This window comes from Ziziphus jujuba, chromosome 9 (assembly GCF_031755915.1).
Source record: "Ziziphus jujuba cultivar Dongzao chromosome 9, ASM3175591v1".
Lineage (NCBI taxonomy): Eukaryota > Viridiplantae > Streptophyta > Magnoliopsida > Rosales > Rhamnaceae > Ziziphus > Ziziphus jujuba.
Window position 1 is genome coordinate 23,075,096 of NC_083387.1, and position 13,391 is coordinate 23,088,486.

Sequence of the window (13,391 nt, forward strand, 5' to 3'; positions counted from 1 at the left end):
GGTGCCTTCGAGGGTCTCAGAAACCCTGCTTCCAAAAGTTCCCCGAGTTGCTTCCGTAGCTCTGCCAGCTCAGGAGGGGCCATCCGATAGGGTGCCTTTGCTAGAGGTTTTACTCCTGGTATCAATTCGATGTTGTGGTCAATATCTCGTCGAGGAGGTAGGTTCCTTGGTAAGTTGTCCGGCATCACATCATTGAATGATTTTAAGGCATCCAGCACCATAGGAGGGGTAGTTTCATCATCTTCACCCTCCCTCGCTACCACTAATGCTATGTAAGAGGGTTCTTTGCGTCTTACTCCCTTCTTAAATTGGAGGGCCGATAGAAGTTTGGGGTTGTTCAGTTGCTTCCTCTGTACGGGAACTACTCCTATTTGTTCCCCCATCATCAACAGGCTGTTAGCGGCGGGAATAGGGATTGCCTTCTTCTTCACTAGAAAGTCCATTCCCAAGATTACATCAAAGTCATCCATTGGTACTACAATCAAATCCACCCGGTCCTCCCAAGTTCCCAACTTGAGAGGCACTTGTTTCGCCTGGCCCACCGTAGGTAAGGCTTTGGAATTTACTGCTTTCATTTGCCCCGCATCCTTTTGTAAGCGTAGGCCCAGCCTTCGAGCTTCAATCTCTGAACAAAAGTTGTGGGTGGCACCTGTGTCCACCATCACACTCTTTGCGGCCTTTCCATTTATCGCCGCATCCACGAACATAAGACCTTTCTCATTGGTCTTCCTGGCCTGAACGACCTGTCCATTAAGGGCATTCAAGAATCTCAGCGTTCCCACTTGTGCGTCGTCTTCTCCTTCTTCTACTACCTCCTCTCGCCCTCCCTCGTGCTCTTGGGAGCGAATAGATGCTTATAGAGCACTAAGAGCGGTCTTATGGGGGCATTCGCCCACTCTGTGGGGACCATTACATAGGAAACATGTAAGAGGTCGGGGTCTAAATCCGAATGCATTGGGGTTCCGCGGTGGAGGCTCTCTCGTGTTCGGAGGTTTCCTATTGTCGCTTCCCCCAGGTCTTGGGAGATTGGCAGGCCTGAAGGGTCTACTGCTATTGGCATTCGAAGGAGACGGTTGGGGCCTTCTATTGATGGGGCTCTCTGTTGAGTAGTCCATTAGGCGCTCCGCTGCCCCTAGTGCTGAGGCTAGGTCTTGTACTCTCTGTCGTTGAAGTTCTGTCCTAGCCCAAGGTTTCAGCCCTTCCAGGAAGTAGAAGAGCTTATCCTTCTCAGACATGTCGCGTATATCGAGCATGAGGGCCGAGAAAGCTTTCACGTAGTCCCTTACATTACCCGTCTGTCTCAATTCTCTCAAATGTCGTCGGGCAATGTAGTCCACATTCTCGGGAAGGAATTGGTTCTTGAGTTCCTTCTGTAGCTGGTCCCATGTGTCAATGATGCACCTGTTGTTCTTGATATCTTCGTATTTAGATCGCCACCACAATTTTGCATCATTGGTTAGGTACATTGTAGCCATGGTGACCTTTGTTTCCTCCGAATCCGGTTTTATTGCTCGAAAATATTGTTCCATATCAAACAAAAAGTTTTCGAGCTCCTTCGCATCTCGTGCCCCTCCATACGCTCAGGGCTCAGGCACTTTCATTCATCCATAGTCCCCGCCCATTGGGACAGCAGGTCGATTTTCTACCGCTTGCATGGTGATGGCGAGCTTGGTATTTATTTGCCCCATTTCAATCTTTAGGGCTTCCACGGTGGCTCGAAAGTCCTCCATCAGTTCGTTGACCGTAGACATCAATCTCTCTATGGCCTCTTCCATTGCTCCATCTCGCTCACCCGCAGTGGAGCTCGAAGGGCCGGTATTGCCCCATGTGGTTTGATTCCTCTCGAGTGCGCTCACTCGACTGGCTATGTCATCGAGTGTCTCCATCTTTTCGAAGGCCTCCTGCCAGTTGTGGCCTCTAATATGTGCATTTACAATGCCAGCAAGCTCCCCAAGCTGCTGGTTGATGTTATCGAACCGCATTTCGTTTGTCAGCTTCGGCATCTTGTGCGAGTGACTCCCAACCTTGCTCTGATACCAACTGTCACGGTCCCACCGCTCTAAGCGTACAACGGGGCCGTGCGGTGCTTACTCGCCCCTCGCGGGTAGTAAGCCAACCGTTAATGTCCCTCGCAAGCAAATAACCCACACGATATTAGTATTGTGCATGCACCAAGCAAGCAATAAAATAAAGCATGTAATCACACAATCGTTAGAAAATGGGGTCAGTAAACAAGGCAACAATACGATGAACTAGAAATGCGTTCGTTTTATTCGGTCTCGATGGAGAGAACAGCAGAGAGGTTTACAAGCACGCTATTACAAGTTCTCGCCTATGCTAGTGGTCTAGCCTAACAACTCGCCGACTAGCCACCCCCCTCCAAAGAGCTTATCGAGCCATTTTCATTCCGACAGGAATACATATCAAAATATACGAGGAATCATAATGGCACTATTTCGAATAACAAAAGCTAGAGATCCAAGCAAGTAACCATGGGCTTGACTAATGACCCTGGATGAACTTGGCTTGGTATTTACAATCAAAATGCGGAGGAGTGTATGACTCTTACACTATGCGTGTGTGTATATATATGTAGCTTCAAAAATCTATTGTGCGGGAGGGATAAGCATGTGGAATATATTTAAAATGGTTAACTGCTTTCGAGCCCTCTAGTTTGCTCCGAATTTTAATTAAGTGCTCCACGTTTCAAAATTTTAGATTGAGCGCTTTTATTTTCATTTTGTTTTTAAAATCAAAATGAAACTTGGGACACTCAAATAAATTAAAATTTGGGACGCTCAATTGAAATTGGGGACAAAACAGAGAGCACAAAACTATAGTTAACCTTATTAAAAAATAAAAACTTATTATTCCTAAGTATTATGATATATTTTTTTTCCAATCTAAGGTCGAAGAGTAATTATTTGAACTCAAAAAAGATCAGAACTAATAAATTAAGCAAAACATATTCATATTTATAACAGCCTAATGAATAATTCCCATTTGTAGTAAAACATAAATCAGGAAAGCATCATTAGAACTTTCAGGAAAATAAGTGCTGTTAGATTTAGCAAGAAATTAATGAGATTAGCCTCAATGATTTGGTGCTCTGTTTTTTTTTTTTTTTTTCGTCTGTTCAAATTTTGGAACGTTAGTTGAACATGCTGCTGGTGGTTCCCGTTAAACTTCAAATATTCAAAACGCAGTATTTAGCAGAAGGATATCTAGATTCAAATCAAAAAAGAGGGAGGGTTGGCTCAAATCAAAGTCTTATATAGCCAACCTAACTCATCTTTTAATCATTATGTTTATTTGTAGTTAAATTATATTTCAAAGAATTGGCAGCGAATTGGGTGATGAATCTGGTCAACGTTGGGTGCACTGGACAAATAATTAGCAAGAATTTCAACTTTTTTCATGTCACGAAATGCCTGGACCAAGGAGCTTGGTAGTACATTAAGATGCTACATTATATAAAGGTTCCAAGTGTGCATATATATTTGATCACCTTCACCAACTCTTTTGTTTTTTAAGGTTGCATACACGAATTAAAAAGTAATGTAAATTTGAATTAGGAAAGTAAATATGTTTTAAAAGGAAATAACTTAGTTCGTGTTCTATTCGATTAATTTTATTACAAACTTTATATTATCTTTTTTTTATAAAAATTTTAACATCACTTTTATTAAATAAAAAAAGAGAAAAAAAAAAAAAGCTTTGTAACTCAAATATACTGTCTATATAACATATTCATGTGAATATTTTTGAAAAAAAAGGTAATGTATCAAACTCAAAATCAAAATGTATATATTTTTTTCAATATTAAAGATGAAGGGATTCAAATTTGAGTCATTGATGGAGGAAAAATTGTCTTGCAAGGACTGTCAAAATTAGAGTTAAAAAAGTAAATTAAGACACCGTCCAACAATGCTCAAACTACAAGAGTAACATTTTTCTTTTTGCAACTTTTGTAGTCGTTATCATTTTGTTTAGAGAGGCTGTGAGTAAATAATATTCCTACTATTTTTTTTCCCTTTTTTCTTTTGAGTTCCTATTGATGTTTTATTTTGTTTTTGTTTGTTTTTTGAAGAAAAGTTCCTATATAAGTTAGATTCCTTGTTAATGCTTACACATGAAAAATGCAATTAATTGAAAGACGTTAAAAAAATGGATCCTTTGTTCCTGTAGCATGTTCCCTTGCATGTGTCATTGCATCCAATATGCAACAAATTAACATGTTGCGCCTAATTAATTAATAAAAACAATTTATATATATTAAGTGTTTACAATGAACAAGGCTCAAAATTTCTATATTTGGATAGAGATATTGAAAGTTTAAAATATAAAAATGTTCATGAAAATATAAAAAATTATTGAATATCCATAAGAATTAATAAAAAATGACAGAAGTTGACATAAATTTACTTAAAAAATATTTTATCAAAACTTTAGCATTAACTTATTTAATTAATTAATTATCAAATTAACTATAAAAATTGAAAAATATTAAATGGATACTCTATTTCTGTTAATTATTTGATTTGTGGTAAACATTAATATCCACAAATCTACCATTATAAATAAAAATATGCAAAATTGAATACATATTTAATAAAATTATTATTACGTTAAGTATATAAAATAACTATTATAAGTACATTATATTTCATAAATAACATCACAATATTATATAAAACATTTGGATAGTTAAAAATTATTACTTTTTTTTCTCATTCTCATTTTAAGATATGAGATGTGAAAAATACTTATTAAAATGTATGTCTCCTTGATAATTTGCATATAATTGTTAATATGCCAATTATATATAGATCTTGTATTAAATGTGATAGCTGATAATAATCATTGTATAATATATATTAACTTTATGCATAACTATTATTTTTTATTGGTTTAGTTTGCAAATAATATATTTTCTACATCTTTTTCAATTTTCATCTACATTATAATTGTAACATCCCACATCGGTTAGAAATTAGGAGAACGAAGCATGACTTATAAGCGCGTGGATACCTTTCCCTTCAAGAGGTCTTTTCCTGTGACCCACCGTTGTTCTGGGGTCGGGAAGAGCAAAACCGTGCGGGTCGGACCCAAAGCGGACAATATTTTGAAGCGGGTGGTCTGGGCTGTTACAATAATTTTATTTACTTTATAATATTTATACAAATCTTAAAGTTTATTATTGTAATAAAAGTATAATAATAGGTAGATAGGCTTATGATTTGTCATACTAATTTTTGTCTGAAAATGAAATAGGGTTCTGTTTGGCAGGGCTTTTTTTGGGCTTAAAAGCTCTACTTGACGACTAAAAGTTCTTTTATCAAAAAATAAAAATATTTGGCAAAAGTCAATAAGTACTTATTGATCAAAAAATAAGTTTTTTTTTAAACTGTTTTAGAAAAGCCCAAATTTTGAGCTTATCTAAAAAAACTCTTTTTTTTTTTTTTTATCTTATATGAAAATTTAATAAGCATTTAATGCAGTTTTTTTATTTACAATCAAATACTTATTAGTTTTTTAATAAATTTTTTTTTCAAAAAGATCTATTATAGAAAGGTCTACTGACCAAAATTTTACTTTCATCTGCTATACCAAACGGATCCTACATAGACTTATCTGGTATAATTTTGAACATTATTTGTTAAATGTGATTTTTTTTTCTTTAATTTTTGGAAAACAATTAAAAGGTAAAAGAAACATATCAATAAGGTTAATATGGCAAAATGTTTTACCAAACATCATTAATATTTATTTTTTTTGGTAAAAAATTTTAAAAAAGTAAAATTTAATAGATCATATTTCCAAAAATTTTATGGAAATTTTTGAAATTTCCAAATTTCTATTGAAATTGTGGATTTTTTATCCAAATAATTGTGAAGCAATTGATATGGATATGGATATTTTGATATAAATTTATAAGGAAATTATGAAGAAATATCAAAAATTTCCATGGATATTATTAAAATTATATTATTTCCATCTAGGAGTTAAGTTTCCTATCCATATGCTAAAAAAAATGAAAATTTCATGGATATTTTTTTTTATATTTTAAACCATGACTACAAAATTTTAATTTTAACATATAGTTGGTACATTTATCAAAAAATACATATGTAGTAATGGATAAAAATTATCACTACATATATGACCAAAATTATTTTAGCCATGATCATTCCTCAGTGCTAAAAAGTCTGTGGCAAATACTCAATTTTCTTGTAGCGTCCAGACAAAATGAATAATATGTAATTTTTGTTTACAATTTGTATGTATTTTGCTGCAAGAAAACTTTATAATTTAATTATACAAAAGCTATCTATTTGCATTTTAGTTAATCAATTTTGTTAAACTCTAGGGAATAATTTATAGTCCAAGTGAAAATATTGCTCTTTTTATTTATTTATTTATTTTATTTATCTATTTTTTATTTTTTTTAAATGAAGGTAGACGATTTTCATTGCTAAATAAAAGAATTGAAAACGTCAGCCTGAAGTGCTTGGAGAAACTAAGTTGGACCCTCCAACATAAGAGCAAAAATAATAATTCACATCCAAACTAGAATAGGCTCCATAATTAAACGAACAGCCATTTGAGAATCAGTGTGAAATTTTGCTTAAACAAAAAAGTTAAGAAGCCTAATTGAGGACCCAAAATATAGGAGTGATTTTTGTAATTATCTCACATCGAGTACAAAACTAGATGAAAGCAATATTCCCCGAACCCTAAATTAGTAAAATTAATTATTTGCCATTCGGTATATGATGGTTTTTATTTTTTTACCTAATTATCTGTATTTTATTTATCTAAAATGTTTTTTTAGTGGTAATTTCGTGGGTTCATATGGAAATCTCGTGAACAATGATGTTGAATGCGAAAAACCTAATATAAAATAATAATAATAATAATAACAATAAGAACTTCAAAGGTTTTTTTTTTTCCTTTATTTTTTTAAATTATTGTGGAGGTAAGAGGATTCTTTACCATTGGATTATCCCTGTATGGATAACAGCAACAACAACTTCAAAGTTTATTTTTTATTATTATTTTGGAGATATGAGAATTCTAACTCAGATCATTACTTTAGAAATAATGATTTTTACCATTAGGTTATCCTACAAATAATAACTACGAAATTAAGGGAGAAAAAAAATCATAAATACCAGATTAATTACAACTTTCAAATTGTGTTGAATTTTTTATTACATTTAAATTTGTAGTCAATTGAAATGCCTACTAAAGTCTAACCACTATAAATTAATATTAACAAATCAACATTTAAGATTAACAAATTACGCACACATTTAAATAGAAAAAACAAAAAACATAATATCATCGCAATTTTCTTCAATATATATCTTTGTCTGATTTATTTTCTCTCTCACTCTCTCTCTCTCTCTCTTTTTTAAAACAAAATTATATGTTTATGTGAAGAAAGCTGGTCTCAAGAAAGCGAATCCCACGGAAATATGTAAAATTGAATGGACACTTAATACACAAAAGAGTATCATATTAGTATTACCATAGTAATATTCGATCAACCATATAATAAATCATCATCATTATTATATATAATTCTATATCAGCCGTTTCCTAGACTCTAGTCATAATAATCAAGAAACAAATTTAGATATTCCTGGATGCCTTCTCATCAATAATGAATGAGAGTCACATGATACTCAATAATGGCATCACCATTAGTAGTATTCAAAAAATAGGTGTTAAGCTTCGCAAACCCTCTAGCCATCCTAAACTCACCTCTCCCTCCGACGATGGCCAGCTCACGTTTACCCTCCGTCACCGGATTTCTCGAAGCCACGGTGAAAGAGCTTCCCTTAAACTTACCGGTGGTGAAACCAAAATCCACATACATCACCAATCCCAATGTGCCAGGCTGACTTGATGATGATACGTAGAGCCCTTGTGCATTGCCTATGACCTTCGAAGTCGCCTCGGGACCGTCTTTGAGAGGATCGTCGATGGCGAACAGGCTGCCGAACGGCGTCGGTGACGTGTCACCTTTGGAGATGTTGGCACGGGCTACTTCCACTGCACTTGGTTTGGAGCCACTGAGGATATCGAAAAGGAAGAAGTGGAGCTTTGTGATCTTCTCCTTCATGACATTAGGCAGAGTTTCAGAGTGGTAAGCACAATCTGCTACTGGTATGGTTGCAATGCTAATAAGGATCAAAGCCAATCCCAATATGATCAATCTTCCTTCCATTTTTTTTTTTTTTTTCTTTTGGGTATGAGATTTGCCTTAAGGTTATATGGTTTTATAGATATATGCTGCTTGTTACATTTCTTTTTCTTTTTTTGAATCAAGAAGATCCTAACCGTTGACAAAGTCTAAAATTTAATTCATCCAACGGCTCAAAATCATGTATACAAGATGTTTATAGATACTTATCTTTGTTTAGTGGTAGGGTACAGAAAAGGTTAAAACTTCTTATCCTTATGTGCTCATCAAATTTGTATTCTATCCTAGAGCGGGATTAGTGTTAAAAAGTTTCTGAAAATAACTCTTTCCGATTCATTGCTTTGCTAATTTGCTCAGATTTTCTTGATTTTTAAAGAAAGTGCCAAACAAATATGGCAATTAACTTTTGTTTTTCTGGCATTTTAGAGATACACCAAAAATTTACCTTATACTATCATTATTATTATACGGATTTTGGTTTAATATTGTAGAACTTTTTTTTTTTTTTTTTTTGGTTGGGTTGCTATATATTCCCTTTTTTTACATGAATGACAAAGATCATAAATATTTCCAAAATGGCAAGTGAAGAATATCGTGCATTCTCCTAATCTACAGCTGTTCAATCAAATAGATGGCGATTGGGCCGGCTAATAGGATGCAATGACATTAATCGAACAATTTAATCAGATTAAGCCGAGACAGAAAAGAACATATATTTTTAACGGGAGTTGGTACTTCGGAGCACCAGAAATTTATTCCATTGGCAAACCCATATGTCATCTATGTGCTGAAAAATAGACAATTTTGTGTTTCAATTGTTTAGAATTTCAAAGTAACAACTAAATTTGATAGTTTTTTCGTTCCTTTTTTAAATGTAGAAATTTAAATTCAAAATTATTACTCAAGCAATTAGTGGTTAACCGTTAACTCTAAAAATGATATATATATATATATATATATATATTTGATTAATAACTGAGACCTTATATTGTTCCCTAGTTAGGACAAATTGAAAGAAAAATTAAGGATCGTGATTTCTTAACTAATAGAGGCATTTATTCATAAATATTACTGGCTAATATATAGATGATTTCACATCACGTTATTTCAGGATTCATGGATAGCTTCCTAACTTTGGTGGCTTGCTCAAAACCATATACAACCTCAATTAGCTTAGGCTCTGAACCTTTTAAACCCCCCAAACTAATCCCAAATGGAACACCATCGCTGTCATATCTAGCAGGCACATTAATTCCTGGAAATCCCCAAATTGCAAGCACGGGTGAAACATCAGGACCAGGACTCACTAATGCAACTGGATTCTCCTCTAACATCAGCTTTTCAAATCCCTCTCTACTCAGTCTTTCCAAATTCAATATTGCAGCTTTTTCTACGTCCCCAATTCCATTTGTGGCTTGTGCTGCAAGAAATATTTCTTGCCCATATTCCTCCGTCATTTCCTACACAAAACCCAGTGCACCAATTTTTAGTGGAAATAACAAAATAAAGAACTCTTTTATTTATTTATTTATTTCTGTTTCATGGTTTAATATATACATACCAAATCTGGGTACCTTCCATTAAAGGCTTTCACATCTGCAAAGGATTGAACAGGGGAAATCACCAAGTTCTGTAGATATTGATTCAAGGATAATTTGAACTTGGCCAGTAAGGCTATTGCTTCTGCTTGCCATGGATTTCAAGATTTCGTAAATGTTGGCTATTTCTAAATTGTCAATCAAAATTGCACTTTTTTCCCTTTAATAATCAACAGAATTAAGTGTATTCATCACATTGTTAATAAGTTTCACTATTTTGTCAATGTTGATGATCATCATTAGGCAAAATAGAATCTAATATGAAGAAATTAATCCATTTTGTTTAGAACTTAAAAAAGGTGAACTGTAATTAATCGATACAAACATCAATTATAGATTCAGCAACTCTCTTGGTTAATCCTAAATGATTTAGGTAGTTCACTGCAGTCTGATACCTTAAAGTTTGGAAATGATTTTAAATGCTTCTGTTTGGGAAGATCCAGTTCCGGAAGTGAAGAAAGGGTCCCTAACTATACCTTATCTCTTGCCATGTAGACCATCAACTTTGAGGAATTGTTCATAACTACCAGGCAGAATGTACTTTGATGCTTCACTAGTCACTTGGCTGTTGTTATCAAATCCATCAATGGCATCAAGAACCACGACAGCATCCGATACGATCCTGCTGATTGGCCTAGTTCAATTAAACATTAAACTCATTATTTAGACTGTAACAGACTATTCTTAAAAATATTATTCATAAACATTAACGTAAATTTCATTAAAATTGGGGTTTTAACAGAACTTAACCCAATAGTGTCCTGTCTTGTTGGCATGATAGGGATAGCCCTAGCTACAGAGATACAACTGGCAGGCATAGAATGGAGCTGTCGGTTTTAGTACCCAATGATACTGCTACCAAATTTGCTGCAACTAACATTGATGATCCATTGCTAGATCCACAAGGTGTTGCTGATAGAACATATGGATTCTATATGTAACAATCATGGTCCAAAATTTAATGATAGTCCATTTTCTAAAAATCATTTATTACAACATGAAATGGTCAACGTATATAAAGACTACATGTGCACTAACCTTTCCTTGGCCACCTCTGGCGCACTCCAGCCATAGGGTACATTAAGCGATCTAAACTTGGACCACTAGTTTAAATAGGCCTTTCCTAGTATGATTGCACCCGCATTTCTCAACTTGTTTATAACACCAGCATCCCGAGGCACCACTGAGCCAAGCAACGCATACAAGCCATCAGTAGTATTGAGCTTATCCTTGATTCCAGTTAGATCCTTCACAAGAATTGGAATGCCATGCAATTTAGATAGCGAGCCATAGAAGTTAGCCTTCCATTCCACATCAGCCTTGTCGACTACGTAAACCGCATCTGGGTTCACTTCTATGACCCTATTAAAAATCGGGTTGAGCCAGTTGATTTCTTCAATGTAGAACTCAACGAGTTGTCTCGAAGTGACTTGGTTCTCTTTGAAAGTGTTGGATTTATACTCTTGGAGCAAGCTAATCCATGATCAGGAATCTTGATTAATAATGGGTCGTGGGATCCCCAAACTAGCTTATTAAATGACAGAGCCCATTTAACTGATTATTAAGATACAAGAAAGAGCCCATTAAGTGGGCCTAAGGTGTTATGAAACTCTAGGAGGATTAGGGTTAGCAGTGTATAAATACACTGCTTACTAGCCTCAAAAAAAGAGGTTTTACGTATTATTTTCTAGAGATTGAGAATCTCAGTAGAGAACTAAAAACATCTTGAAAGAAAAACAGAAACTGTGAGTTTCAGGATTTTTTCAGATTAACCCTCTTACTTCTTTTGTGACCAGGTGCGTCCACCCGCAGATCTGTCACTAGAAAATAGTTTGGAAGGTCCTGCACATAAAGGTTAGTAAAATTAATGGATAATGACATAATTTATCACATGGTTTATTCAATCTCGATCAGGCTTCCATTGTATATATGATTCCAACAATTGGTATCAAAGCCGTGATTGAATCGGTGTGTGATAAATCGAATCTATTTTTTTTTTTTACAAGTTTTATTTTCATGTATATGTGATGTATATTAGATATATGGCACCTAGTATTCTATTATTCATGTTATTTATAATTTTTTGTATTATGAATGAATGATTTGGTTTTGGTCTTAATCCATGGTAGATGCTTGTATTTTTTTTTTTTTTTTGGGATGTAAGAACGAGGCTAATCATAACATTAGGGTTTCCTCCTTGATTGATTTATTTATTTATTTTTCCTACAATTTTATTTGAATTTTTATATGTAAATTCGGATTTATTAGAAAAATATGTAAAAGTACCCGAAAAAAAAATTGCATACTCGTTACTGTTCAATATTTTTCATGCGGATCGGAGCTGCGCCCTGATAAACCAACACCATTAGCAGTTGAAGGACACGAAGGAGGACCGGTGGGAGGATAACGGTCGCCGGAAACACCTTCATGCGCCTACACGCGCCATCCAAAGTGGCTGAGAGTGGGATTCACGCGCCTGAATTCATAAGGCGCGTGGGGGCGTGTGAATGGTCGGATTTTGATAATATTTGGTGGGATGGTTCTTTGGATGGTTTTCTACCTCCCTGTAAAATTTCGTAAGGATCCGAGTTTTATGTGGCGGCCGGTGGCGGTTATGGTGCTCGGGATCAATATAGGACATGTTAGGGTTTTGTGTTTTTGGGCCAAAAACCCTAGAAACCAATTCTAACATGGCCCACATCCCATAGACTTGCAAGATCAGAAGAAAAAGAGAAGAACGGGCCAGGTATCAAGTTGGGCTTCTTAGCCCTATTGGGCTTGTAATTTTTTTTTCTAGGAAACCATGGATTATGGCCTATTAATTATTCTATTTTTATAATTGTTTAAATTATATGAATATTGTAACACCCCGTCCCGAATCATGTCGGAATTTTCGCACGTTGACCGAGGTTGACCGTTGACCAAGGGGTCAAAAGTTGACTTTTTGTTCCGGTTGGAATTCTAGGTTGACTGAGGTACCGTTACGAAGTACACATTGGCACGAGTTCGTAGACTGGTAGCACGTTGAAAACGGAGCTACGGTTTGAAAGTTATGAGCAAAACAAGTTGAGGTCTAAACTGTCCAAGGGGTGCCGGGGTTGACTTTTTATTCATGCAAGGTTGAGCTTTGACTCATGCATGGTTGTGAAGTGCTCGTCGATACGAGTCCGTAGACTAGCGGCACGTCCAATTTGGACATGTGATAGGACACTATACATATTGGGTTCAAAAAGTTTTAATTTTGTAAATCAATTTTGAGTGGTGTGTGTTGGTGTTATCTAAGAGGGCTCTATCTAAGGAGGTAGATTTTTAAGGAATCTGAGACCTATCTCACATTTCCTGGGAGCTAACTTAGTAGGACATTAAAACATACCATGTTCAAAGTTTAATTTATTACAAATGTCTTGCCCAACGTAAGTATTTGTAATGGAAATTAAATTATTGTTGCAATAAATATTAATAATAAATAGTGTAAGGGATCTACATATTTGTATGTTTGTTGTATTGATTACGTGTTAATATGTGTGCATTTTAATTTTCAGAAAATGACATCCTTTAATCCTCTTGTTACAATTTTGAAT

The 13,391-nt window shown here is 34.9% G+C and overlaps 1 protein-coding gene and 1 pseudogene across 1 annotated transcript; both read right to left on the bottom strand.

Moving 5' to 3' along the window:
* Positions 1 to 7,501: 7,501 nt before the first annotated feature.
* LOC107427588 (dirigent protein 4-like) lies at positions 7,502 to 8,272 on the bottom strand. The gene has a single exon (XM_016037976.3). It carries the CDS (start codon positions 8,234 to 8,236, stop codon positions 7,664 to 7,666), a length of 573 nt encoding a protein of 190 aa, XP_015893462.1. The 5' UTR covers positions 8,237 to 8,272; the 3' UTR covers positions 7,502 to 7,663.
* Positions 8,273 to 9,309: 1,037 nt separating this feature from the next.
* Positions 9,310 to 11,394, bottom strand: LOC125424211 (probable amidase At4g34880; annotated as a pseudogene).
* Positions 11,395 to 13,391: the final 1,997 nt, after the last annotated feature.

Coding starts and splice junctions, on each gene's coding strand:
- LOC107427588 (XM_016037976.3), bottom strand. CDS start 8,236: ATGGAAGGAAGATTGATCATATTGGGATTGGCTTTGATCCTTATTAGC.